General features: G+C 53.9%; 2 protein-coding genes across 2 annotated transcripts; both read right to left on the bottom strand.

The window, feature by feature from the left end:
• Positions 1–647: 647 nt before the first annotated feature.
• On the bottom strand, positions 648–12,184 carry LOC147415258 (elongin-A-like). The gene is made up of 9 exons (XM_086468570.1): positions 11,807–12,184; positions 10,492–10,606; positions 9,959–10,114; positions 9,422–9,519; positions 8,956–9,136; positions 8,349–8,457; positions 7,917–8,074; positions 1,746–1,877; positions 648–754 (listed from the first exon to the last, which is right to left on the bottom strand). Exons 1-9 carry the CDS (start codon positions 12,182–12,184, stop codon positions 648–650), a joined length of 1,434 nt encoding a protein of 477 aa, XP_086324696.1.
• Positions 12,185–15,064: 2,880 nt separating this feature from the next.
• Positions 15,065–26,594, bottom strand: LOC147415259 (elongin-A-like). Its single transcript, XM_086468571.1, has 9 exons — positions 26,217–26,594; positions 24,902–25,016; positions 24,369–24,524; positions 23,832–23,929; positions 23,366–23,546; positions 22,764–22,872; positions 22,332–22,489; positions 16,161–16,292; positions 15,065–15,171 (listed from the first exon to the last, which is right to left on the bottom strand). The coding sequence occupies exons 1-9, from the start codon at positions 26,592–26,594 to the stop codon at positions 15,065–15,067; spliced, it is 1,434 nt and encodes a 477-aa protein (XP_086324697.1).
• Positions 26,595–26,868: the final 274 nt, after the last annotated feature.

Consider the following 26,868-nt stretch of genomic DNA (forward strand, 5'->3'; position numbering starts at 1 on the left):
ATGAGAGAGAAAGTCCCAGATCTGCACTGCAAACTCATCTCCGAGAGAAGCTCTTCTGAAAATCTTTGTTCGTTTTTGCCGTCACGGGTGAAAGGTCTGCGACAGAGAAAGAGAAGGGAAAAAAAAACAAACCAACAAAACAAAGCAAACAAGAACCCCACGCGGTAAAGCAGCAGTCACAGACTAGGAGAGCAGAGAGCAATTCAAAGCCGCGGCCCTGGCAGAAGAGACGCAAGGCGGGCCTAAGCGTGTGCTCTCTGATCGTGGCTCGTCGTATTTTCAGGTCACAGACCAAGGAGAGCCCACTCTGCTTTCTGCACTGCAGGAACGCAGATCTCTGCTTAAACTCTCCCTGCTTCCCTCCCAGGGGAGCTGCACTACAATTTCCTTGTTCCAAACGGCTGGACAGGCACCAAAGGACAGCAGGAGGGAAAAGGCAGGGTTTCTGCCTCACTAGGACCGTTAGGACAGGCTGACACAGTCAGCGCCGAGCAGACAGGCGAATCGGCTGTTTCCCTATGCTTTTTCTTCTGCAAGAAGTTTGGGCAGTCTTTCTCACGCTCTCCTTAGGGAGAGGAGAGAAGAGAGGCCACCAACGTTAACCCTCCTGCATAGCCTGCATTTCTCTCACAGCAGAAGCAGCGGGTTCATGTGTTTGTAAAGGAGGAGCTCGAGGAGACCACAGGGACGTTCCGCAGTTGGTACTTACTCTTCCCTTGTCGTTTCCTGGCGCCACTAGAGGAGCGGGTTCTAGCTGAAGATGGGATAGAGACAGAATGGGCGCTGCTGGTGCTGGGCCCGTCGCACGAGTGCTCCTCGCTCACAGGAGCGCGGCTTTGGCTAGGTACGTACGGGACTGGTTTTGTACTGAAACAGAGGTGGGACAGACGCTGCAGTAAGGGAATCCCTGTGGTCTGGTGCGATTCTTCAGACACGAGCCACACCTGTTCGCAGCAGCACGGCTGATATCGCACGGAGCCAGCGGTGCCCAGGATCTCCATACGTCCCAGCAAGAAAGAGCCTATTACAGTTACAAGTTTCACCGCACAAACACCTCCCAGACGCACGGTATCCTTTCCTGCCAGATGCAGAGCTTCAGCGGGAAGCTGGCAGGGGCTCCCAGGAAAAGAGAGACGCTCACTTGGTCTTTGGAAGAGGAGGTCCTCCAGTTCCCAACCGCTCTCGTCTCCTGTGTACGTTCCAAGCGGGCTTCGCTGCACAGTCCATAAGTGCCACCTTGGTCACTCTGCCTGTAGTTGGCCAGAGGGAAACGTTGCTTGGACCCAACCTACTATATATAAAGGAGGCTCCTCAGTGCTTGCCTTATTACAGCAAGCTCCAGCCACCTCTCCCCAGTCCACCCATTCCCAGGCTCTGGTGATAGCCTCGTCCCTAAGCTCCGAACCTCTTGCAGTCACAACATGGGCCGTGAGAAACCAGACTGATCGGGTCGGTAGCTCTCATTAGGTTCACCAAAAGAGGAGGAATGCCCCCCCCCCCCCCGCCGCCTCCCTCCCCCCGGTTTTCTGCCCTGTCTAGTCCGCATCGACACCGCTATGGATGAAATCAAGAGCCTGCTAAGCCACTAAGCAAAGGCCGCCACAGAAAGAACAGAGAGCTAGGCATCTCCTAAATTGGACTAGATTTCAACCAGGCATTCAAAAGACCTTCCACCCCCCTCGCCCCAAAGATATCCCCTAGGCAGCATTCCCAGACCCCGCTCTGGTCATTCAGCCCTACTTTACCTCTGGGTTTGTTGGCATAAGCCGAGCTGATCTTCCCTACTAACACGAGCAGCCGCTGCTCGCGTGCATCGCGAAGCCGAAAGTACGCCTCCCGCCAGGACTCAGCCTCTTCTGGCTTCTCATTCTTGAAGTCTCGGAGACAGTGATTGCGCCACAGTTGGTCCGTATCCTCAGTGAGGAACTGAAGCAAAGGCACACGTAAGCTGGGATCCCTCCTGACACCTTCACTCCCCTCTCTCCCTCGGCACCAGCTAGTGCCAGTGCCACTGGAATAGCACAGAGGGCAAGACGGCTTAGGGGCCAACTTGCAGCAAGAGATCGGCCGATGGCAAATGCAGGAACTCGAGACTAGCAAAAGCCACCCCTTGCTATAAAGAGCGTTGGTCTTTACCATTCTGCTGTTGCAAGTGAGGACAGAACATCACTTCCACACCTCACCCTCCCTTCCCCAGGCCAAGGCACCCACATGATTACATTCCTCCATGCGACACAGCTGCTCTGGGGTGCATCTCTCCAATACTGGCCTCAGAGCTGAGAAAGGGACGCCACTCGCTTCGTGGATTGCTAGAGCAAAGCAAGATGCACACAGTATCGATCCTGCTTCTTGCTTGCCGAGGAAAGGGCTTGACGCCTTGAAACGCGGTGGAAAAACCTGCAGTGCTGCGTGACGCCACGCAATAGGAGGGCAAGGAGGAAGGAACCGTAGGTGCCGTAGCTCTAGGGAGCCGTCGGGCACCAGTACCTCCAAGTCAAGAGGTGCGTGCGCAAGACTCTGTCTCACACTATTTCCAGCGCTTTAGCACTCCCTGAAAGCATGCTGGGTGCTGAGTCCCGCAGCACCTGAGCTTTCAGTGGGATCTGTCCCCTACTAGCTAGCTTGCCTTGCAACAAGGGGCAACTCTTCACATGCTCCAAGCCAGATGCTGCGGAGAGGTATACAAACAAGCTACCAAGACGCCAGGCACGGCTCAGGACTTTAAGACAGATGAGGAAAGGTACTTGCAGTCCATGTTGTTACTGAGCACTCTGACGCATTGCTGATACAGAGACAGCATCTCGGGCAAGGAGGTAGCCTTGGAACCCGAATACACGGGCATCCTTGAATACACCCGGCAGCCTTTAAAACCTTCTTCACTCTCTTCAGCTGGTGACGACACTGCTGTAAAGTGAAAGACTTGGAGTAAGAAGAGAGCGGAGAAAAGAAGAGCCCACCCTGCTGAATGGCACAGCAGACACCAATTGGAGTCACCCAGAAGCGACCTAAAGGGCGAAGTCTTCTCTAAAAGACCTGCCACCTAGTTCAGAAAGGGCACGTCCAAAGCCCAAGCCTCAGGAAGGGTCAGCAAAGGATCTTCCTCATTTCTGCTAGAGCATGTGGGAGAGCAGCCCCCTTCCTCTGAAACCTAGGCTCTGGGCATCAGACGCAGGACACCAGACCCCAACAGAAGGGCTTGAACCCAGCCGGCATCTGCTCCCACTCTCTCCCACAAACAATGGCTGCAGCCCCGCTCAAACCTATTTTCCTGCCCAGCATACCTTTCCCTTTTGCCTGGGAGCGGGCAGTGGACTTGATGCAAGGAACAGGGCGGTAACGGGCCGGGAGCAGGGCCAGCGGGTTGTCTGGTAACGGTGGTGGCACATCTAAAAGTATCTGGAAGGAGAGGATGTCCGTGCACGTAAGCCAACAATACAGCAGAACGTTGCATCCTGCCAGCATACAAACAGCACTGAACTGCATTTTGTTTGCTATGTCGAATAAGCCCCTCAACGCTCCTCAGCTTGCGCCACAACGTAGCCTCACGGGGAGGCTGCCCTTCTGCCACGTTACTGTGGCTCTGTCCAGGCTGTGAATACAAAGAAGCCAAAATTTGGGATCGGAATCGCTCCGCTCCCTCCACTAAGAGCCATCCACAGTGGCAGAGGAGAGGGGAATCTCACGAGCTGAGGGAAACCTAAAACTTTGATAGGAGGCACTTGCTAGAACGAATGGCAAAGCAGGGTTTTAAAATGCTGCCGAGAGTGGAAAAACACTGTTTTGAAGAGCAAAGTGTTCCAGACTTGAGTAAAAAGATGAGGCACTAAAGGTTTTGCACATCAGTCCCTGTTTATATACAAAACCCTGGCACTCATGTGGCTATGAATTTGTACAGAAATAATGCTCATTTTTCAAGCTTTCACCCAAGAAGGTCTGTCCGACCCCTACCGTTCTGTCTTCTAGAATCAGCTGCACTGTTAACACCAGATCTCCCACTTGTCCCCCACTTCTGGAGGCCAACGGATTTCGTTAAGAAAATTGTAGTGCTGACAGAGATTTTTGAAAGGTCCATTTTAGAGACGCATCGATACTTGGGAGGAGGGACAGGGGAACCTCGCTGGCGGGTGGAGCTGCACTGCACATTAGGCTGGATTCGAAGCTGACCCACATCTCAAGGTATTCTGCATGCTTAAAAGTAGATCACGCCCAATATGCTCTCCTACGAGGACTGAGCTGAAGGTGTTCTCTTTTAAATACACACCACCCCCCCACACCCCCCCCCCCATTTTTTAATAAAGAGGGGTTTGCCTATTGCATTTCTTTACTCCCCTCTCTCTCTTCACCCACTTTTCCAGCAGAGCTCCGCTCCAACAGCACAAAGCAATGCCTGCGGCATAGAGCATACGAAACACACGGTGGCTCCCGGCAGGAACCAAGAGTCACAGACCTAGTACCAATGAGACACCCCAAGCACACCCTGGTGCAGAACCAAGCCCAGCACTTCCAAGGGGAAAACTAACAAGCCCCAGGTGCCAGAGGCCCGAGAACAGCTGATGCCACCTCCTTTCTTCCTTTTCGGATCCTTCAAAACCTTACCCGCTTTGGTTCACGAGACTCTGGTAGTTCCTTCTCTGCCTCTGTCTCATTGGTTCGCTTGCGGCTTGGACTTTTCTGGCTTGGGCTTGAGCTGGTGGCACTGGCTCTGCAGCCGTCCGGTTTGCTGTGCCCTTGGTCTTTCTCCCCAGCTGACACAGAGGGCTTGAGCACTTTCCTTTTCTTTTTCTGGGGCTGGTCATAGTTGAGGTACCACTCAAAGGACATTGTGGGTTGTTCAAATTCATCCTTCTCTTCCCCCTCCCCAAAATTTGAAGAAAAGCCCTTTGATTTTTCGTCCACGACAGAGACTTTGCGCTTCCCTCTGCCATCCAGTCGCTGCTGCTCGTGAGAAGACTTGCGCTCTTTGGTTCCACTCATGTTCCCTTTCTCACAGAGCTCACCCGGGTACCTCTCCCAGCCTGCAGCTCTCGTATCCCAGTCAAGCGTTAAGCGTTTGAAAGAAGAACTGAGGATGACAAACTGCCCTCCGTGGCTTCCACGCTTGCTCTGACAGGCTCCCTCCTCGTGCCTGGAATGTAGCGAGCCTCATCACAATGGCACCATGGACACCGAGAACCTCACCGCAGCGGCACCTCGGACACGGGCCTGCAGCACGTAGCCAATTCCATTGGAAGCTTGCGACTATTCAAGAGCTGAAGAGGGAACCCACATCTCGCCTGCAGACCCTCCACTCTTGTCAGTGCTGCCTACAGTCTCTCTCTCTCCTCTCAACTAGAGTCTGTGCTAAAAAGGCGACTGATCCCTTCCGCGACCACTGCCTCTCGACCCGCTCCTTTCCATTCCCCTCCCCATACCCCAGTGAAAAAGGTTCTTTCTCTTCACGCACATGCTGCCAGGCGAGGCTCTGCCAGCTCGTGCAGCGGCTCCGCAGGCCAGGGAGGGAAGAGGCGCCCTCTCCGACTTGCAGCCCAGTGAGGGGGCTGCAGGTGAAGGGAACGTACTTCTACCTCTGCCACCCAGGTGGTTTGGGACATCCCTTCACCGAGATGTCGACCAGCTTTTTAGTTACAGTGTTGTAGGGAGCCTCAGGCAGGAAGACGGTCGAGGACATCTTTGCCACCTAGACTGGCACGTCCTGGGCGTATGCAGAGAAACCAAGAGAAACCAAGGCAAGGAAACGGGAGAACGGGCAAACAGAGCGCTGAGACAACAGAAGCCCGTATAGGGAAGAAAGACTCCAGAGTTCACGGAAAGACACCTCTCCAGGGGCCACCAAAGACTAACACAGCCCCCCGGGCCAAAACTGCCCTCTGCTGCTCACTTCACAGTTAATAGCGACTGCCCCGTTGTGGCCGGCTCCCCGCTCTCTGCTGCGGCCTCAGCGAGGCCACCGGAAACCACAGGCCTCGTGCAGCACTCGGGCTCCCCAACCTGCCCAGAGGAGCTCTGCTCCAGGGCACCTCCTCACACTCCCACCAACCCCTGGGTCTGCAGGCTCACGTCGCACACCTGCTCCTTCCAGAGCTCCAGTTCCTCACACCCCAAGTACAACCGAGCGTTTTGAACGCCGGCTATGAAGTGTGCACGCACTAGAAACAAACCGCGTTCCGTTATTCGCTTCCCTCCAACCCCAGTCAAGCGGCTTCAGGTTCAAAGACTAAAATCCTTGCTTTTTTTTTTCCAAAGAGGGGGTCAGGGCAAAAGATACAGGGGAAACGGCTTCCAAACTGGAAAGAAATCCTTCCCAGTTCCACACAGAGAACACGACAAAATCATTCCTTCTTTCCACTACAAGAGACAAGCCGATGCCTCCATCGACATTTAAAAGCTGTCTGCAATTTGAGAGGCAAAGTCCCCTCTCTCTCTTCAAGGGGAAAGGAAAAAAAAAAAAAAGAAAAGTTAAAACCTGACTTGGTGCGCAGTAAAATTTCTCCCCAACCCCCTCCTAGTTTTATTCCCAGTAGCCAGCAGAAGACCACAGCAGCAGAGCACAAGTCCCCAAGGCCTCTTGGCACCCCTGCACAGCAACGTAAGCACCTGTGCAAGACGTATAGTAACAGCAGAGGAAAGGTCAAGAGCTAAGGTTTCATTAACATACATGGGTAGAGAGCAAAGCCTCGGGACTCGACGTGCTTGCCAAAGGACTGACGAGCAAATGGGCCGCCGGTCCTACCCGCCCCAGAGAGTCCGGGTGGGACTTGGAGCCCAGCAGGTACCAGATCATGGGGAGTGACTCCAGTGACACCCAGTGTCTCCCCTCAGACAGATGGGTTCCTGCCAGCTCGAGCCACAGAGAGGCCGGTCCTTGTACTGGACTGGGAGGAGGGAGACTACTGGGAGCGACGTAAATAATACAGGCGGGATAGAGGAGCAGTTTAATATCAATTAAAACAATTCTATCATTTATTAAGAGGTCAAATAGCAAATAGTCGCTCCATCTTCCAATGACAGCGCCCGAAACAGGATGTTAAGGGCGGGGGAAAAGAGGGGGGCTTGAACCTGAGAAAGGGACCAGAGTAAAGAGAAAACACTGTGCCGTCGTCTTGTGCAGATCGAATCCTCTCCCAGCAGCGGCAGCCTCCAAAGAGTTCAACGAGAAGGGCTGTTGAGGGGGGTGGGGTACTTTCTCCCTCTTCACTCCCAGTCGCCCATGAGAGAGAAAGTCCCAGATCTGCACTGCAAACTCATCTCCGAGAGAAGCTCTTCTGAAAATCTTTGTTCGTTTTTGCCGTCACGGGTGAAAGGTCTGCGACAGAGAAAGAGAAGGGAAAAAAAAACAAACCAACAAAACAAAGCAAACAAGAACCCCACGCGGTAAAGCAGCAGTCACAGACTAGGAGAGCAGAGAGCAATTCAAAGCCGCGGCCCTGGCAGAAGAGACGCAAGGCGGGCCTAAGCGTGTGCTCTCTGATCGTGGCTCGTCGTATTTTCAGGTCACAGACCAAGGAGAGCCCACTCTGCTTTCTGCACTGCAGGAACGCAGATCTCTGCTTAAACTCTCCCTGCTTCCCTCCCAGGGGAGCTGCACTACAATTTCCTTGTTCCAAACGGCTGGACAGGCACCAAAGGACAGCAGGAGGGAAAAGGCAGGGTTTCTGCCTCACTAGGACCGTTAGGACAGGCTGACACAGTCAGCGCCGAGCAGACAGGCGAATCGGCTGTTTCCCTATGCTTTTTCTTCTGCAAGAAGTTTGGGCAGTCTTTCTCACGCTCTCCTTAGGGAGAGGAGAGAAGAGAGGCCACCAACGTTAACCCTCCTGCATAGCCTGCATTTCTCTCACAGCAGAAGCAGCGGGTTCATGTGTTTGTAAAGGAGGAGCTCAAGGAGACCACAGGGACGTTCCGCAGTTGGTACTTACTCTTCCCTTGTCGTTTCCTGGCGCCACTAGAGGAGCAGGTTCTAGCTGAAGATGGGATAGAGACAGAATGGGCGCTGCTGGTGCTGGGCCCGTCGCACGAGTGCTCCTCGCTCACAGGAGCGCGGCTTTGGCTAGGTACGTACGGGACTGGTTTTGTACTGAAACAGAGGTGGGACAGACGCTGCAGTAAGGGAATCCCTGTGGTCTGATGCGATTCTTCAGACACGAGCCACACTTGTTTGCAGCAGCACGGCTGATATCGCACGGAGCCAGCGGTGCCCAGGATCTCCATACGTCCCAGCAAGAAAGAGCCTATTACAGTTACAAGTTTCACCGCACAAACACCTCCCAGACGCACGGTATCCTTTCCTGCCAGATGCAGAGCTTCAGCGGGAAGCTGGCAGGGGCTCCCAGGAAAAGAGAGACGCTCACTTGGTCTTTGGAAGAAGAGGTCCTCCAGTTCCCAACCGCTCTCGTCTCCTGTGTACGTTCCAAGCGGGCTTCGCTGCACAGTCCATAAGTGCCACCTTGGTCACTCTGCCTGTAGGAGGCCAGAGGGAAACGTTGCTTGGACCCAGCCTACTATATATAAAGGAGGCTCCTCAGTGCTTGCCTTATTACAGCAAGCTCCAGCCACCTCTCCCCAGTCCACCCATTCCCAAGCTCTGGTGATAGCCTCGTCCCTAAGCTCCGAACCTCTTGCAGTCACAACATGGGCCGTGAGAAACCAGACTGATCGGGTCGGTAGCTCTCATTAGGTTCACCGAAAGAGGAGGAATGCTCCCCCCGCCCCCCCCCTCCCCCCGGTTTTCTGCCCTGTCTAGTCCGCATCGACACCGCTATGGATGAAATCAAGAGCCTGCTAAGCCACTAAGCAAAGGCCGCCACAGAAAGAACAGAGAGCTAGGCATCTCCTAAATTAGACTAGATTTCAACCAGGCATTCAAAAGACCTTCCACCCCCCCCCCCCCCCCCGCCCCAAAGATATCCCCTAGGCAGCATTCCCAGACCCCGCTCTGGTCATTCAGCCCTACTTTACCTCTGGGTTTGTTGGCATAAGCCGAGCTGATCTTCCCTACTAACACGAGCAGCCGCTGCTCGCGTGCATCGCGAAGCCGAAAGTACGCCTCCCGCCAGGACTCAGCCTCTTCTGGCTTCTCATTCTTGAAGTCTCGGAGACAGTGATTGCGCCACAGTTGGTCCGTATCCTCAGTGAGGAACTGAAGCAAAGGCACACGTAAGCTGGGATCCCTCCTGACACCTTCACTCCCCTCTCTCCCTCGGCACCAGCTAGTGCCAGTGCCACTGGAATAGCACAGAGGGCAAGACGGCTTAGGGGCCAACTTGCAGCAAGAGATCGGCCGATGGCAAATGCAGGAACTCGAGACTAGCAAAAGCCACCCCTTGCTATAAAGAGCGTTGGTCTTTACCATTCTGCTGTTGCAAGTGAGGACAGAACATCACTTCCACACCTCACCCTCCCTTCCCCAGGCCAAGGCACCCACATGATTACATTCCTCCATGCGACACAGCTGCTCTGGGGTGCATCTCTCCAATACTGGCCTCAGAGCTGAGAAAGGGACGCCACTCGCTTCGTGGATTGCTAGAGCAAAGCAAGATGCACACAGTATCGATCCTGCTTCTTGCTTGCCGAGGAAAGGGCTTGACGCCTTGAAACGCGGTGGAAAAACCTGCAGTGCTGCGTGACGCCACGCAATAGGAGGGCAAGGAGGAAGGAACCGTAGGTGCCGTAGCTCTAGGGAGCCGTCGGGCACCAGTACCTCCAAGTCAAGAGGTGCGTGCGCAAGACTCTGTCTCACACTATTTCCAGCGCTTTAGCACTCCCTGAAAGCATGCTGGGTGCTGAGTCCCGCAGCACCTGAGCTTTCAGTGGGATCTGTCCCCTACTAGCTAGCTTGCCTTGCAACAAGGGGCAACTCTTCACATGCTCCAAGCCAGATGCTGCGGAGAGGTATACAAACAAGCTACCAAGACGCCAGGCACGGCTCAGGACTTTAAGACAGATGAGGAAAGGTACTTGCAGTCCATGTTGTTACTGAGCACTCTGACGCATTGCTGATACAGAGACAGCATCTCGGGCAAGGAGGTAGCCTTGGAACCCGAATACACGGGCATCCTTGAATACACCCGGCAGCCTTTAAAACCTTCTTCACTCTCTTCAGCTGGTGACGACACTGCTGTAAAGTGAAAGACTTGGAGTAAGAAGAGAGCGGAGAAAAGAAGAGCCCACCCTGCTGAATGGCACAGCAGACACCAATTGGAGTCACCCAGAAGCGACCTAAAGGGCGAAGTCTTCTCTAAAAGACCTGCCACCTAGTTCAGAAAGGGCACGTCCAAAGCCCAAGCCTCAGGAAGGGTCAGCAAAGGATCTTCCTCATTTCTGCTAGAGCATGTGGGAGAGCAGCCCCCTTCCTCTGAAACCTAGGCTCTGGGCATCAGACGCAGGACACCAGACCCCAACAGAAGGGCTTGAACCCAGCCGGCATCTGCTCCCACTCTCTCCCACAAACAATGGCTGCAGCCCCGCTCAAACCTATTTTCCTGCCCAGCATACCTTTCCCTTTTGCCTGGGAGCGGGCAGTGGACTTGATGCAAGGAACAGGGCGGTAACGGGCCGGGAGCAGGGCCAGCGGGTTGTCTGGTAACGGTGGTGGCACATCTAAAAGTATCTGGAAGGAGAGGATGTCCGTGCACGTAAGCCAACAATACAGCAGAACGTTGCATCCTGCCAGCATACAAACAGCACTGAACTGCATTTTGTTTGCTATGTCGAATAAGCCCCTCAACGCTCCTCAGCTTGCGCCACAACGTAGCCTCACGGGGAGGCTGCCCTTCTGCCACGTTACTGTGGCTCTGTCCAGGCTGTGAATACAAAGAAGCCAAAATTTGGGATCGGAATCGCTCCGCTCCCTCCACTAAGAGCCATCCACAGTGGCAGAGGAGAGGGGAATCTCACGAGCTGAGGGAAACCTAAAACTTTGATAGGAGGCACTTGCTAGAACGAATGGCAAAGCAGGGTTTTAAAATGCTGCCGAGAGTGGAAAAACACTGTTTTGAAGAGCAAAGTGTTCCAGACTTGAGTAAAAAGATGAGGCACTAAAGGTTTTGCACATCAGTCCCTGTTTATATACAAAACCCTGGCACTCATGTGGCTATGAATTTGTACAGAAATAATGCTCATTTTTCAAGCTTTCACCCAAGAAGGTCTGTCCGACCCCTACCGTTCTGTCTTCTAGAATCAGCTGCACTGTTAACACCAGATCTCCCACTTGTCCCCCACTTCTGGAGGCCAACGGATTTCGTTAAGAAAATTGTAGTGCTGACAGAGATTTTTGAAAGGTCCATTTTAGAGACGCATCGATACTTGGGAGGAGGGACAGGGGAACCTCGCTGGCGGGTGGAGCTGCACTGCACATTAGGTTGGATTCGAAGCTGACCCACATCTCAAGGTATTCTGCATGCTTAAAAGTAGATCACGCCCAATATGCTCTCCTACGAGGACTGAGCTGAAGGTGTTCTCTTTTAAATACACACCACCCCCCCACACCCCCCCCCCCATTTTTTAATAAAGAGGGGTTTGCCTATTGCATTTCTTTACTCCCCTCTCTCTCTTCACCCACTTTTCCAGCAGAGCTCCGCTCCAACAGCACAAAGCAATGCCTGCGGCATAGAGCATACGAAACACACGGTGGCTCCCGGCAGGAACCAAGAGTCACAGACCTAGTACCAATGAGACACCCCAAGCACACCCTGGTGCAGAACCAAGCCCAGCACTTCCAAGGGGAAAACTAACAAGCCCCAGGTGCCAGAGGCCCGAGAACAGCTGATGCCACCTCCTTTCTTCCTTTTCGGATCCTTCAAAACCTTACCCGCTTTGGTTCACGAGACTCTGGTAGTTCCTTCTCTGCCTCTGTCTCATTGGTTCGCTTGCGGCTTGGACTTTTCTGGCTTGGGCTTGAGCTGGTGGCACTGGCTCTGCAGCCGTCCGGTTTGCTGTGCCCTTGGTCTTTCTCCCCAGCTGACACAGAGGGCTTGAGCACTTTCCTTTTCTTTTTCTGGGGCTGGTCATAGTTGAGGTACCACTCAAAGGACATTGTGGGTTGTTCAAATTCATCCTTCTCTTCCCCCTCCCCAAAATTTGAAGAAAAGCCCTTTGATTTTTCGTCCACGACAGAGACTTTGCGCTTCCCTCTGCCATCCAGTCGCTGCTGCTCGTGAGAAGACTTGCGCTCTTTGGTTCCACTCATGTTCCCTTTCTCACAGAGCTCACCCGGGTACCTCTCCCAGCCTGCAGCTCTCGTATCCCAGTCAAGCGTTAAGCGTTTGAAAGAAGAACTGAGGATGACAAACTGCCCTCCGTGGCTTCCACGCTTGCTCTGACAGGCTCCCTCCTCGTGCCTGGAATGTAGCGAGCCTCATCACAATGGCACCATGGACACCGAGAACCTCACCGCAGCGGCACCTCGGACACGGGCCTGCAGCACGTAGCCAATTCCATTGGAAGCTTGCGACTATTCAAGAGCTGAAGAGGGAACCCACATCTCGCCTGCAGACCCTCCACTCTTGTCAGTGCTGCCTACAGTCTCTCTCTCTCCTCTCAACTAGAGTCTGTGCTAAAAAGGCGACTGATCCCTTCCGCGACCACTGCCTCTCGACCCGCTCCTTTCCATTCCCCTCCCCATACCCCAGTGAAAAAGGTTCTTTCTCTTCACGCACATGCTGCCAGGCGAGGCTCTGCCAGCTCGTGCAGCGGCTCCGCAGGCCAGGGAGGGAAGAGGCGCCCTCTCCGACTTGCAGCCCAGTGAGGGGGCTGCAGGTGAAGGGAACGTACTTCTACCTCTGCCACCCAGGTGGTTTGGGACATCCCTTCACCGAGATGTCGACCAGCTTTTTAGTTACAGTGTTGTAGGGAGCCTCAGGCAGGAAGACGGTCGAGGACATCTTTGCCACCTAGACTGGCACGTCCTGGGCGTATGCAGAGAAACCAAGAGAAACCAAGGCAAGGAAACGGGAGAACGGGCAAACAGAGCGCTGAGACAACAGAAGCCCGTATAGGGAAGAAAGACTCCAGAGTTCACGGAAAGACACCTCTCCAGGGGCCACCAAAGACTAACACAGCCCCCCGGGCCAAAACTGCCCTCTGCTGCTCACTTCACAGTTAATAGCGACTGCCCCGTTGTGGCCGGCTCCCCGCTCTCTGCTGCGGCCTCAGCGAGGCCACCGGAAACCACAGGCCTCGTGCAGCACTCGGGCTCCCCAACCTGCCCAGAGGAGCTCTGCTCCAGGGCACCTCCTCACACTCCCACCAACCCCTGGGTCTGCAGGCTCACGTCGCACACCTGCTCCTTCCAGAGCTCCAGTTCCTCACACCCCAAGTACAACCGAGCGTTTTGAACGCCGGCTATGAAGTGTGCACGCACTAGAAACAAACCGCGTTCCGTTATTCGCTTCCCTCCAACCCCAGTCAAGCGGCTTCAGGTTCAAAGACTAAAATCCTTGCTTTTTTTTTTCCAAAGAGGGGGTCAGGGCAAAAGATACAGGGGAAACGGCTTCCAAACTGGAAAGAAATCCTTCCCAGTTCCACACAGAGAACACGACAAAATCATTCCTTCTTTCCACTACAAGAGACAAGCCGATGCCTCCATCGACATTTAAAAGCTGTCTGCAATTTGAGAGGCAAAGTCCCCTCTCTCTCTTCAAGGGGAAAGGAAAAAAAAAAAAAAGAAAAGTTAAAACCTGACTTGGTGCGCAGTAAAATTTCTCCCCAACCCCCTCCTAGTTTTATTCCCAGTAGCCAGCAGAAGACCACAGCAGCAGAGCACAAGTCCCCAAGGCCTCTTGGCACCCCTGCACAGCAACGTAAGCACCTGTGCAAGACGTATAGTAACAGCAGAGGAAAGGTCAAGAGCTAAGGTTTCATTAACATACATGGGTAGAGAGCAAAGCCTCGGGACTCGACGTGCTTGCCAAAGGACTGACGAGCAAATGGGCCGCCGGTCCTACCCGCCCCAGAGAGTCCGGGTGGGACTTGGAGCCCAGCAGGTACCAGATCATGGGGAGTGACTCCAGTGACACCCAGTGTCTCCCCTCAGACAGATGGGTTCCTGCCAGCTCGAGCCACAGAGAGGCCGGTCCTTGTACTGGACTGGGAGGAGGGAGACTACTGGGAGCGACGTAAATAATACAGGCGGGATAGAGGAGCAGTTTAATATCAATTAAAACAATTCTATCATTTATTAAGAGGTCAAATAGCAAATAGTCGCTCCATCTTCCAATGACAGCGCCCGAAACAGGATGTTAAGGGCGGGGGAAAAGAGGGGGGCTTGAACCTGAGAAAGGGACCAGAGTAAAGAGAAAACACTGTGCCGTCGTCTTGTGCAGATCGAATCCTCTCCCAGCAGCGGCAGCCTCCAAAGAGTTCAACGAGAAGGGCTGTTGAGGGGGGTGGGGTACTTTCTCCCTCTTCACTCCCAGTCGCCCATGAGAGAGAAAGTCCCAGATCTGCACTGCAAACTCATCTCCGAGAGAAGCTCTTCTGAAAATCTTTGTTCGTTTTTGCCGTCACGGGTGAAAGGTCTGCGACAGAGAAAGAGAAGGGAAAAAAAAACAAACCAACAAAACAAAGCAAACAAGAACCCCACGCGGTAAAGCAGCAGTCACAGACTAGGAGAGCAGAGAGCAATTCAAAGCCGCGGCCCTGGCAGAAGAGACGCAAGGCGGGCCTAAGCGTGTGCTCTCTGATCGTGGCTCGTCGTATTTTCAGGTCACAGACCAAGGAGAGCCCACTCTGCTTTCTGCACTGCAGGAACGCAGATCTCTGCTTAAACTCTCCCTGCTTCCCTCCCAGGGGAGCTGCACTACAATTTCCTTGTTCCAAACGGCTGGACAGGCACCAAAGGACAGCAGGAGGGAAAAGGCAGGGTTTCTGCCTCACTAGGACCGTTAGGACAGGCTGACACAGTCAGCGCCGAGCAGACAGGCGAATCGGCTGTTTCCCTATGCTTTTTCTTCTGCAAGAAGTTTGGGCAGTCTTTCTCACGCTCTCCTTAGGGAGAGGAGAGAAGAGAGGCCACCAACGTTAACCCTCCTGCATAGCCTGCATTTCTCTCACAGCAGAAGCAGCGGGTTCATGTGTTTGTAAAGGAGGAGCTCGAGGAGACCACAGGGACGTTCCGCAGTTGGTACTTACTCTTCCCTTGTCGTTTCCTGGCGCCACTAGAGGAGCGGGTTCTAGCTGAAGATGGGATAGAGACAGAATGGGCGCTGCTGGTGCTGGGCCCGTCGCACGAGTGCTCCTCGCTCACAGGAGCGCGGCTTTGGCTAGGTACGTACGGGACTGGTTTTGTACTGAAACAGAGGTGGGACAGACGCTGCAGTAAGGGAATCCCTGTGGTCTGGTGCGATTCTTCAGACACGAGCCACACCTGTTCGCAGCAGCACGGCTGATATCGCACGGAGCCAGCGGTGCCCAGGATCTCCATACGTCCCAGCAAGAAAGAGCCTATTACAGTTACAAGTTTCACCGCACAAACACCTCCCAGACGCACGGTATCCTTTCCTGCCAGATGCAGAGCTTCAGCGGGAAGCTGGCAGGGGCTCCCAGGAAAAGAGAGACGCTCACTTGGTCTTTGGAAGAGGAGGTCCTCCAGTTCCCAACCGCTCTCGTCTCCTGTGTACGTTCCAAGCGGGCTTCGCTGCACAGTCCATAAGTGCCACCTTGGTCACTCTGCCTGTAGTTGGCCAGAGGGAAACGTTGCTTGGACCCAACCTACTATATATAAAGGAGGCTCCTCAGTGCTTGCCTTATTACAGCAAGCTCCAGCCACCTCTCCCCAGTCCACCCATTCCCAGGCTCTGGTGATAGCCTCGTCCCTAAGCTCCGAACCTCTTGCAGTCACAACATGGGCCGTGAGAAACCAGACTGATCGGGTCGGTAGCTCTCATTAGGTTCACCAAAAGAGGAGGAATGCCCCCCCCCCCCGCCGCCTCCCTCCCCCCGGTTTTCTGCCCTGTCTAGTCCGCATCGACACCGCTATGGATGAAATCAAGAGCCTGCTAAGCCACTAAGCAAAGGCCGCCACAGAAAGAACAGAGAGCTAGGCATCTCCTAAATTGGACTAGATTTCAACCAGGCATTCAAAAGACCTTCCACCCCCCTCGCCCCAAAGATATCCCCTAGGCAGCATTCCCAGACCCCGCTCTGGTCATTCAGCCCTACTTTACCTCTGGGTTTGTTGGCATAAGCCGAGCTGATCTTCCCTACTAACACGAGCAGCCGCTGCTCGCGTGCATCGCGAAGCCGAAAGTACGCCTCCCGCCAGGACTCAGCCTCTTCTGGCTTCTCATTCTTGAAGTCTCGGAGACAGTGATTGCGCCACAGTTGGTCCGTATCCTCAGTGAGGAACTGAAGCAAAGGCACACGTAAGCTGGGATCCCTCCTGACACCTTCACTCCCCTCTCTCCCTCGGCACCAGCTAGTGCCAGTGCCACTGGAATAGCACAGAGGGCAAGACGGCTTAGGGGCCAACTTGCAGCAAGAGATCGGCCGATGGCAAATGCAGGAACTCGAGACTAGCAAAAGCCACCCCTTGCTATAAAGAGCGTTGGTCTTTACCATTCTGCTGTTGCAAGTGAGGACAGAACATCACTTCCACACCTCACCCTCCCTTCCCCAGGCCAAGGCACCCACATGATTACATTCCTCCATGCGACACAGCTGCTCTGGGGTGCATCTCTCCAATACTGGCCTCAGAGCTGAGAAAGGGACGCCACTCGCTTCGTGGATTGCTAGAGCAAAGCAAGATGCACACAGTATCGATCCTGCTTCTTGCTTGCCGAGGAAAGGGCTTGACGCCTTGAAACGCGGTGGAAAAACCTGCAGTGCTGCGTGACGCCACGCAATAGGAGGGCAAGGAGGAAGGAACCGTAGGTGCCGTAGCTCTAGGGAGCCGTCGGGCACCAGTACCTCCAAGTCAAGAGGTGCGTGCGCAAGACTCTGTCTCACACTATTTCCAGCGCTTTAGCACTCCCTGAAAGCATGCTGGGTGCTGAGTCCCGCAGCACCTGAGCTTTCAGTGGGATCTGTCCCCTACTAGCTAGCTTGCCTTGCAACAAGGGGCAACTCTTCACATGCTCCAAGCCAGATGCTGCGGAGAGGTATACAAACAAGCTACCAAGACGCCAGGCACGGCTCAGGACTTTAAGACAGATGAGGAAAGGTACTTGCAGTCCATGTTGTTACTGAGCACTCTGACGCATTGCTGATACAGAGACAGCATCTCGGGCAAGGAGGTAGCCTTGGAACCCGAATACACGGGCATCCTTGAATACACCCGGCAGCCTTTAAAACCTTCTTCACTCTCTTCAGCTGGTGACGACACTGCTGTAAAGTGAAAGACTTGGAGTAAGAAGAGAGCGGAGAAAAGAAGAGCCCACCCTGCTGAATGGCACAGCAGACACCAATTGGAGTCACCCAGAAGCGACCTAAAGGGCGAAGTCTTCTCTAAAAGACCTGCCACCTAGTTCAGAAAGGGCACGTCCAAAGCCCAAGCCTCAGGAAGGGTCAGCAAAGGATCTTCCTCATTTCTGCTAGAGCATGTGGGAGAGCAGCCCCCTTCCTCTGAAACCTAGGCTCTGGGCATCAGACGCAGGACACCAGACCCCAACAGAAGGGCTTGAACCCAGCCGGCATCTGCTCCCACTCTCTCCCACAAACAATGGCTGCAGCCCCGCTCAAACCTATTTTCCTGCCCAGCATACCTTTCCCTTTTGCCTGGGAGCGGGCAGTGGACTTGATGCAAGGAACAGGGCGGTAACGGGCCGGGAGCAGGGCCAGCGGGTTGTCTGGTAACGGTGGTGGCACATCTAAAAGTATCTGGAAGGAGAGGATGTCCGTGCACGTAAGCCAACAATACAGCAGAACGTTGCATCCTGCCAGCATACAAACAGCACTGAACTGCATTTTGTTTGCTATGTCGAATAAGCCCCTCAACGCTCCTCAGCTTGCGCCACAACGTAGCCTCACGGGGAGGCTGCCCTTCTGCCACGTTACTGTGGCTCTGTCCAGGCTGTGAATACAAAGAAGCCAAAATTTGGGATCGGAATCGCTCCGCTCCCTCCACTAAGAGCCATCCACAGTGGCAGAGGAGAGGGGAATCTCACGAGCTGAGGGAAACCTAAAACTTTGATAGGAGGCACTTGCTAGAACGAATGGCAAAGCAGGGTTTTAAAATGCTGCCGAGAGTGGAAAAACACTGTTTTGAAGAGCAAAGTGTTCCAGACTTGAGTAAAAAGATGAGGCACTAAAGGTTTTGCACATCAGTCCCTGTTTATATACAAAACCCTGGCACTCATGTGGCTATGAATTTGTACAGAAATAATGCTCATTTTTCAAGCTTTCACCCAAGAAGGTCTGTCCGACCCCTACCGTTCTGTCTTCTAGAATCAGCTGCACTGTTAACACCAGATCTCCCACTTGTCCCCCACTTCTGGAGGCCAACGGATTTCGTTAAGAAAATTGTAGTGCTGACAGAGATTTTTGAAAGGTCCATTTTAGAGACGCATCGATACTTGGGAGGAGGGACAGGGGAACCTCGCTGGCGGGTGGAGCTGCACTGCACATTAGGTTGGATTCGAAGCTGACCCACATCTCAAGGTATTCTGCATGCTTAAAAGTAGATCACGCCCAATATGCTCTCCTACGAGGACTGAGCTGAAGGTGTTCTCTTTTAAATACACACCACCCCCCCACACCCCCCCCCCCATTTTTTAATAAAGAGGGGTTTGCCTATTGCATTTCTTTACTCCCCTCTCTCTCTTCACCCACTTTTCCAGCAGAGCTCCGCTCCAACAGCACAAAGCAATGCCTGCGGCATAGAGCATACGAAACACACGGTGGCTCCCGGCAGGAACCAAGAGTCACAGACCTAGTACCAATGAGACACCCCAAGCACACCCTGGTGCAGAACCAAGCCCAGCACTTCCAAGGGGAAAACTAACAAGCCCCAGGTGCCAGAGGCCCGAGAACAGCTGATGCCACCTCCTTTCTTCCTTTTCGGATCCTTCAAAACCTTACCCGCTTTGGTTCACGAGACTCTGGTAGTTCCTTCTCTGCCTCTGTCTCATTGGTTCGCTTGCGGCTTGGACTTTTCTGGCTTGGGCTTGAGCTGGTGGCACTGGCTCTGCAGCCGTCCGGTTTGCTGTGCCCTTGGTCTTTCTCCCCAGCTGACACAGAGGGCTTGAGCACTTTCCTTTTCTTTTTCTGGGGCTGGTCATAGTTGAGGTACCACTCAAAGGACATTGTGGGTTGTTCAAATTCATCCTTCTCTTCCCCCTCCCCAAAATTTGAAGAAAAGCCCTTTGATTTTTCGTCCACGACAGAGACTTTGCGCTTCCCTCTGCCATCCAGTCGCTGCTGCTCGTGAGAAGACTTGCGCTCTTTGGTTCCACTCATGTTCCCTTTCTCACAGAGCTCACCCGGGTACCTCTCCCAGCCTGCAGCTCTCGTATCCCAGTCAAGCGTTAAGCGTTTGAAAGAAGAACTGAGGATGACAAACTGCCCTCCGTGGCTTCCACGCTTGCTCTGACAGGCTCCCTCCTCGTGCCTGGAATGTAGCGAGCCTCATCACAATGGCACCATGGACACCGAGAACCTCACCGCAGCGGCACCTCGGACACGGGCCTGCAGCACGTAGCCAATTCCATTGGAAGCTTGCGACTATTCAAGAGCTGAAGAGGGAACCCACATCTCGCCTGCAGACCCTCCACTCTTGTCAGTGCTGCCTACAGTCTCTCTCTCTCCTCTCAACTAGAGTCTGTGCTAAAAAGGCGACTGATCCCTTCCGCGACCACTGCCTCTCGACCCGCTCCTTTCCATTCCCCTCCCCATACCCCAGTGAAAAAGGTTCTTTCTCTTCACGCACATGCTGCCAGGCGAGGCTCTGCCAGCTCGTGCAGCGGCTCCGCAGGCCAGGGAGGGAAGAGGCGCCCTCTCCGACTTGCAGCCCAGTGAGGGGGCTGCAGGTGAAGGGAACGTACTTCTACCTCTGCCACCCAGGTGGTTTGGGACATCCCTTCACCGAGATGTCGACCAGCTTTTTAGTTACAGTGTTGTAGGGAGCCTCAGGCAGGAAGACGGTCGAGGACATCTTTGCCACCTAGACTGGCACGTCCTGGGCGTATGCAGAGAAACCAAGAGAAACCAAGGCAAGGAAACGGGAGAACGGGCAAACAGAGCGCTGAGACAACAGAAGCCCGTATAGGGAAGAAAGACTCCAGAGTTCACGGAAAGACACCTCTCCAGGGGCCACCAAAGACTAACACAGCCCCCCGGGCCAAAACTGCCCTCTGCTGCTCACTTCACAGTTAATAGCGACTGCCCCGTTGTGGCCGGCTCCCCGCTCTCTGCTGCGGCCTCAGCGAGGCCACCGGAAACCACAGGCCTCGTGCAGCACTCGGGCTCCCCAACCTGCCCAGAGGAGCTCTGCTCCAGGGCACCTCCTCACACTCCCACCAACCCCTGGGTCTGCAGGCTCACGTCGCACACCTGCTCCTTCCAGAGCTCCAGTTCCTCACACCCCAAGTACAACCGAGCGTTTTGAACGCCGGCTATGAAGTGTGCACGCACTAGAAACAAACCGCGTTCCGTTATTCGCTTCCCTCCAACCCCAGTCAAGCGGCTTCAGGTTCAAAGACTAAAATCCTTGCTTTTTTTTTTCCAAAGAGGGGGTCAGGGCAAAAGATACAGGGGAAACGGCTTCCAAACTGGAAAGAAATCCTTCCCAGTTCCACACAGAGAACACGACAAAATCATTCCTTCTTTCCACTACAAGAGACAAGCCGATGCCTCCATCGACATTTAAAAGCTGTCTGCAATTTGAGAGGCAAAGTCCCCTCTCTCTCTTCAAGGGGAAAGGAAAAAAAAAAAAAAGAAAAGTTAAAACCTGACTTGGTGCGCAGTAAAATTTCTCCCCAACCCCCTCCTAGTTTTATTCCCAGTAGCCAGCAGAAGACCACAGCAGCAGAGCACAAGTCCCCAAGGCCTCTTGGCACCCCTGCACAGCAACGTAAGCACCTGTGCAAGACGTATAGTAACAGCAGAGGAAAGGTCAAGAGCTAAGGTTTCATTAACATACATGGGTAGAGAGCAAAGCCTCGGGACTCGACGTGCTTGCCAAAGGACTGACGAGCAAATGGGCCGCCGGTCCTACCCGCCCCAGAGAGTCCGGGTGGGACTTGGAGCCCAGCAGGTACCAGATCATGGGGAGTGACTCCAGTGACACCCAGTGTCTCCCCTCAGACAGATGGGTTCCTGCCAGCTCGAGCCACAGAGAGGCCGGTCCTTGTACTGGACTGGGAGGAGGGAGACTACTGGGAGCGACGTAAATAATACAGGCGGGATAGAGGAGCAGTTTAATATCAATTAAAACAATTCTATCATTTATTAAGAGGTCAAATAGCAAATAGTCGCTCCATCTTCCAATGACAGCGCCCGAAACAGGATGTTAAGGGCGGGGGAAAAGAGGGGGGCTTGAACCTGAGAAAGGGACCAGAGTAAAGAGAAAACACTGTGCCGTCGTCTTGTGCAGATCGAATCCTCTCCCAGCAGCGGCAGCCTCCAAAGAGTTCAACGAGAAGGGCTGTTGAGGGGGGTGGGGTACTTTCTCCCTCTTCACTCCCAGTCGCCCATGAGAGAGAAAGTCCCAGATCTGCACTGCAAACTCATCTCCGAGAGAAGCTCTTCTGAAAATCTTTGTTCGTTTTTGCCGTCACGGGTGAAAGGTCTGCGACAGAGAAAGAGAAGGGAAAAAAAAACAAACCAACAAAACAAAGCAAACAAGAACCCCACGCGGTAAAGCAGCAGTCACAGACTAGGAGAGCAGAGAGCAATTCAAAGCCGCGGCCCTGGCAGAAGAGACGCAAGGCGGGCCTAAGCGTGTGCTCTCTGATCGTGGCTCGTCGTATTTTCAGGTCACAGACCAAGGAGAGCCCACTCTGCTTTCTGCACTGCAGGAACGCAGATCTCTGCTTAAACTCTCCCTGCTTCCCTCCCAGGGGAGCTGCACTACAATTTCCTTGTTCCAAACGGCTGGACAGGCACCAAAGGACAGCAGGAGGGAAAAGGCAGGGTTTCTGCCTCACTAGGACCGTTAGGACAGGCTGACACAGTCAGCGCCGAGCAGACAGGCGAATCGGCTGTTTCCCTATGCTTTTTCTTCTGCAAGAAGTTTGGGCAGTCTTTCTCACGCTCTCCTTAGGGAGAGGAGAGAAGAGAGGCCACCAACGTTAACCCTCCTGCATAGCCTGCATTTCTCTCACAGCAGAAGCAGCGGGTTCATGTGTTTGTAAAGGAGGAGCTCGAGGAGACCACAGGGACGTTCCGCAGTTGGTACTTACTCTTCCCTTGTCGTTTCCTGGCGCCACTAGAGGAGCGGGTTCTAGCTGAAGATGGGATAGAGACAGAATGGGCGCTGCTGGTGCTGGGCCCGTCGCACGAGTGCTCCTCGCTCACAGGAGCGCGGCTTTGGCTAGGTACGTACGGGACTGGTTTTGTACTGAAACAGAGGTGGGACAGACGCTGCAGTAAGGGAATCCCTGTGGTCTGGTGCGATTCTTCAGACACGAGCCACACCTGTTCGCAGCAGCACGGCTGATATCGCACGGAGCCAGCGGTGCCCAGGATCTCCATACGTCCCAGCAAGAAAGAGCCTATTACAGTTACAAGTTTCACCGCACAAACACCTCCCAGACGCACGGTATCCTTTCCTGCCAGATGCAGAGCTTCAGCGGGAAGCTGGCAGGGGCTCCCAGGAAAAGAGAGACGCTCACTTGGTCTTTGGAAGAGGAGGTCCTCCAGTTCCCAACCGCTCTCGTCTCCTGTGTACGTTCCAAGCGGGCTTCGCTGCACAGTCCATAAGTGCCACCTTGGTCACTCTGCCTGTAGTTGGCCAGAGGGAAACGTTGCTTGGACCCAACCTACTATATATAAAGGAGGCTCCTCAGTGCTTGCCTTATTACAGCAAGCTCCAGCCACCTCTCCCCAGTCCACCCATTCCCAGGCTCTGGTGATAGCCTCGTCCCTAAGCTCCGAACCTCTTGCAGTCACAACATGGGCCGTGAGAAACCAGACTGATCGGGTCGGTAGCTCTCATTAGGTTCACCAAAAGAGGAGGAATGCCCCCCCCCCCCGCCGCCTCCCTCCCCCCGGTTTTCTGCCCTGTCTAGTCCGCATCGACACCGCTATGGATGAAATCAAGAGCCTGCTAAGCCACTAAGCAAAGGCCGCCACAGAAAGAACAGAGAGCTAGGCATCTCCTAAATTGGACTAGATTTCAACCAGGCATTCAAAAGACCTTCCACCCCCCTCGCCCCAAAGATATCCCCTAGGCAGCATTCCCAGACCCCGCTCTGGTCATTCAGCCCTACTTTACCTCTGGGTTTGTTGGCATAAGCCGAGCTGATCTTCCCTACTAACACGAGCAGCCGCTGCTCGCGTGCATCGCGAAGCCGAAAGTACGCCTCCCGCCAGGACTCAGCCTCTTCTGGCTTCTCATTCTTGAAGTCTCGGAGACAGTGATTGCGCCACAGTTGGTCCGTATCCTCAGTGAGGAACTGAAGCAAAGGCACACGTAAGCTGGGATCCCTCCTGACACCTTCACTCCCCTCTCTCCCTCGGCACCAGCTAGTGCCAGTGCCACTGGAATAGCACAGAGGGCAAGACGGCTTAGGGGCCAACTTGCAGCAAGAGATCGGCCGATGGCAAATGCAGGAACTCGAGACTAGCAAAAGCCACCCCTTGCTATAAAGAGCGTTGGTCTTTACCATTCTGCTGTTGCAAGTGAGGACAGAACATCACTTCCACACCTCACCCTCCCTTCCCCAGGCCAAGGCACCCACATGATTACATTCCTCCATGCGACACAGCTGCTCTGGGGTGCATCTCTCCAATACTGGCCTCAGAGCTGAGAAAGGGACGCCACTCGCTTCGTGGATTGCTAGAGCAAAGCAAGATGCACACAGTATCGATCCTGCTTCTTGCTTGCCGAGGAAAGGGCTTGACGCCTTGAAACGCGGTGGAAAAACCTGCAGTGCTGCGTGACGCCACGCAATAGGAGGGCAAGGAGGAAGGAACCGTAGGTGCCGTAGCTCTAGGGAGCCGTCGGGCACCAGTACCTCCAAGTCAAGAGGTGCGTGCGCAAGACTCTGTCTCACACTATTTCCAGCGCTTTAGCACTCCCTGAAAGCATGCTGGGTGCTGAGTCCCGCAGCACCTGAGCTTTCAGTGGGATCTGTCCCCTACTAGCTAGCTTGCCTTGCAACAAGGGGCAACTCTTCACATGCTCCAAGCCAGATGCTGCGGAGAGGTATACAAACAAGCTACCAAGACGCCAGGCACGGCTCAGGACTTTAAGACAGATGAGGAAAGGTACTTGCAGTCCATGTTGTTACTGAGCACTCTGACGCATTGCTGATACAGAGACAGCATCTCGGGCAAGGAGGTAGCCTTGGAACCCGAATACACGGGCATCCTTGAATACACCCGGCAGCCTTTAAAACCTTCTTCACTCTCTTCAGCTGGTGACGACACTGCTGTAAAGTGAAAGACTTGGAGTAAGAAGAGAGCGGAGAAAAGAAGAGCCCACCCTGCTGAATGGCACAGCAGACACCAATTGGAGTCACCCAGAAGCGACCTAAAGGGCGAAGTCTTCTCTAAAAGACCTGCCACCTAGTTCAGAAAGGGCACGTCCAAAGCCCAAGCCTCAGGAAGGGTCAGCAAAGGATCTTCCTCATTTCTGCTAGAGCATGTGGGAGAGCAGCCCCCTTCCTCTGAAACCTAGGCTCTGGGCATCAGACGCAGGACACCAGACCCCAACAGAAGGGCTTGAACCCAGCCGGCATCTGCTCCCACTCTCTCCCACAAACAATGGCTGCAGCCCCGCTCAAACCTATTTTCCTGCCCAGCATACCTTTCCCTTTTGCCTGGGAGCGGGCAGTGGACTTGATGCAAGGAACAGGGCGGTAACGGGCCGGGAGCAGGGCCAGCGGGTTGTCTGGTAACGGTGGTGGCACATCTAAAAGTATCTGGAAGGAGAGGATGTCCGTGCACGTAAGCCAACAATACAGCAGAACGTTGCATCCTGCCAGCATACAAACAGCACTGAACTGCATTTTGTTTGCTATGTCGAATAAGCCCCTCAACGCTCCTCAGCTTGCGCCACAACGTAGCCTCACGGGGAGGCTGCCCTTCTGCCACGTTACTGTGGCTCTGTCCAGGCTGTGAATACAAAGAAGCCAAAATTTGGGATCGGAATCGCTCCGCTCCCTCCACTAAGAGCCATCCACAGTGGCAGAGGAGAGGGGAATCTCACGAGCTGAGGGAAACCTAAAACTTTGATAGGAGGCACTTGCTAGAACGAATGGCAAAGCAGGGTTTTAAAATGCTGCCGAGAGTGGAAAAACACTGTTTTGAAGAGCAAAGTGTTCCAGACTTGAGTAAAAAGATGAGGCACTAAAGGTTTTGCACATCAGTCCCTGTTTATATACAAAACCCTGGCACTCATGTGGCTATGAATTTGTACAGAAATAATGCTCATTTTTCAAGCTTTCACCCAAGAAGGTCTGTCCGACCCCTACCGTTCTGTCTTCTAGAATCAGCTGCACTGTTAACACCAGATCTCCCACTTGTCCCCCACTTCTGGAGGCCAACGGATTTCGTTAAGAAAATTGTAGTGCTGACAGAGATTTTTGAAAGGTCCATTTTAGAGACGCATCGATACTTGGGAGGAGGGACAGGGGAACCTCGCTGGCGGGTGGAGCTGCACTGCACATTAGGTTGGATTCGAAGCTGACCCACATCTCAAGGTATTCTGCATGCTTAAAAGTAGATCACGCCCAATATGCTCTCCTACGAGGACTGAGCTGAAGGTGTTCTCTTTTAAATACACACCACCCCCCCACACCCCCCCCCCCATTTTTTAATAAAGAGGGGTTTGCCTATTGCATTTCTTTACTCCCCTCTCTCTCTTCACCCACTTTTCCAGCAGAGCTCCGCTCCAACAGCACAAAGCAATGCCTGCGGCATAGAGCATACGAAACACACGGTGGCTCCCGGCAGGAACCAAGAGTCACAGACCTAGTACCAATGAGACACCCCAAGCACACCCTGGTGCAGAACCAAGCCCAGCACTTCCAAGGGGAAAACTAACAAGCCCCAGGTGCCAGAGGCCCGAGAACAGCTGATGCCACCTCCTTTCTTCCTTTTCGGATCCTTCAAAACCTTACCCGCTTTGGTTCACGAGACTCTGGTAGTTCCTTCTCTGCCTCTGTCTCATTGGTTCGCTTGCGGCTTGGACTTTTCTGGCTTGGGCTTGAGCTGGTGGCACTGGCTCTGCAGCCGTCCGGTTTGCTGTGCCCTTGGTCTTTCTCCCCAGCTGACACAGAGGGCTTGAGCACTTTCCTTTTCTTTTTCTGGGGCTGGTCATAGTTGAGGTACCACTCAAAGGACATTGTGGGTTGTTCAAATTCATCCTTCTCTTCCCCCTCCCCAAAATTTGAAGAAAAGCCCTTTGATTTTTCGTCCACGACAGAGACTTTGCGCTTCCCTCTGCCATCCAGTCGCTGCTGCTCGTGAGAAGACTTGCGCTCTTTGGTTCCACTCATGTTCCCTTTCTCACAGAGCTCACCCGGGTACCTCTCCCAGCCTGCAGCTCTCGTATCCCAGTCAAGCGTTAAGCGTTTGAAAGAAGAACTGAGGATGACAAACTGCCCTCCGTGGCTTCCACGCTTGCTCTGACAGGCTCCCTCCTCGTGCCTGGAATGTAGCGAGCCTCATCACAATGGCACCATGGACACCGAGAACCTCACCGCAGCGGCACCTCGGACACGGGCCTGCAGCACGTAGCCAATTCCATTGGAAGCTTGCGACTATTCAAGA

Source organism: Leptosomus discolor, chromosome 7, assembly GCF_034619465.1.
Source record: "Leptosomus discolor isolate bLepDis1 chromosome 7, bLepDis1.hap2, whole genome shotgun sequence".
Classification (NCBI taxonomy): Eukaryota; Metazoa; Chordata; class Aves; order Leptosomiformes; family Leptosomidae; genus Leptosomus; species Leptosomus discolor.

Coding starts and splice junctions, on each gene's coding strand:
- LOC147415259 (XM_086468571.1), bottom strand. CDS start 26,594: ATGAGTGGAACCAAAGAGCGCAAGTCTTCTCACGAGCAGCAGCGACTG. Junction 25,017..26,216: donor AGTCTCGTGAACCAAAGCGG/GTAAGGTTTTGA, acceptor CTCTCCTTCCAG/ATACTTTTAGATGTGCCACC. Junction 24,525..24,901: donor CTCCCAGGCAAAAGGGAAAG/GTATGCTGGGCA, acceptor TTCACTTTACAG/CAGTGTCGTCACCAGCTGAA.
- LOC147415258 (XM_086468570.1), bottom strand. CDS start 12,184: ATGAGTGGAACCAAAGAGCGCAAGTCTTCTCACGAGCAGCAGCGACTG. Junction 10,115..10,491: donor CTCCCAGGCAAAAGGGAAAG/GTATGCTGGGCA, acceptor TTCACTTTACAG/CAGTGTCGTCACCAGCTGAA. Junction 9,520..9,958: donor GCTCAGTAACAACATGGACT/GCAAGTACCTTT, acceptor GCTTTGCTCTAG/CAATCCACGAAGCGAGTGGC.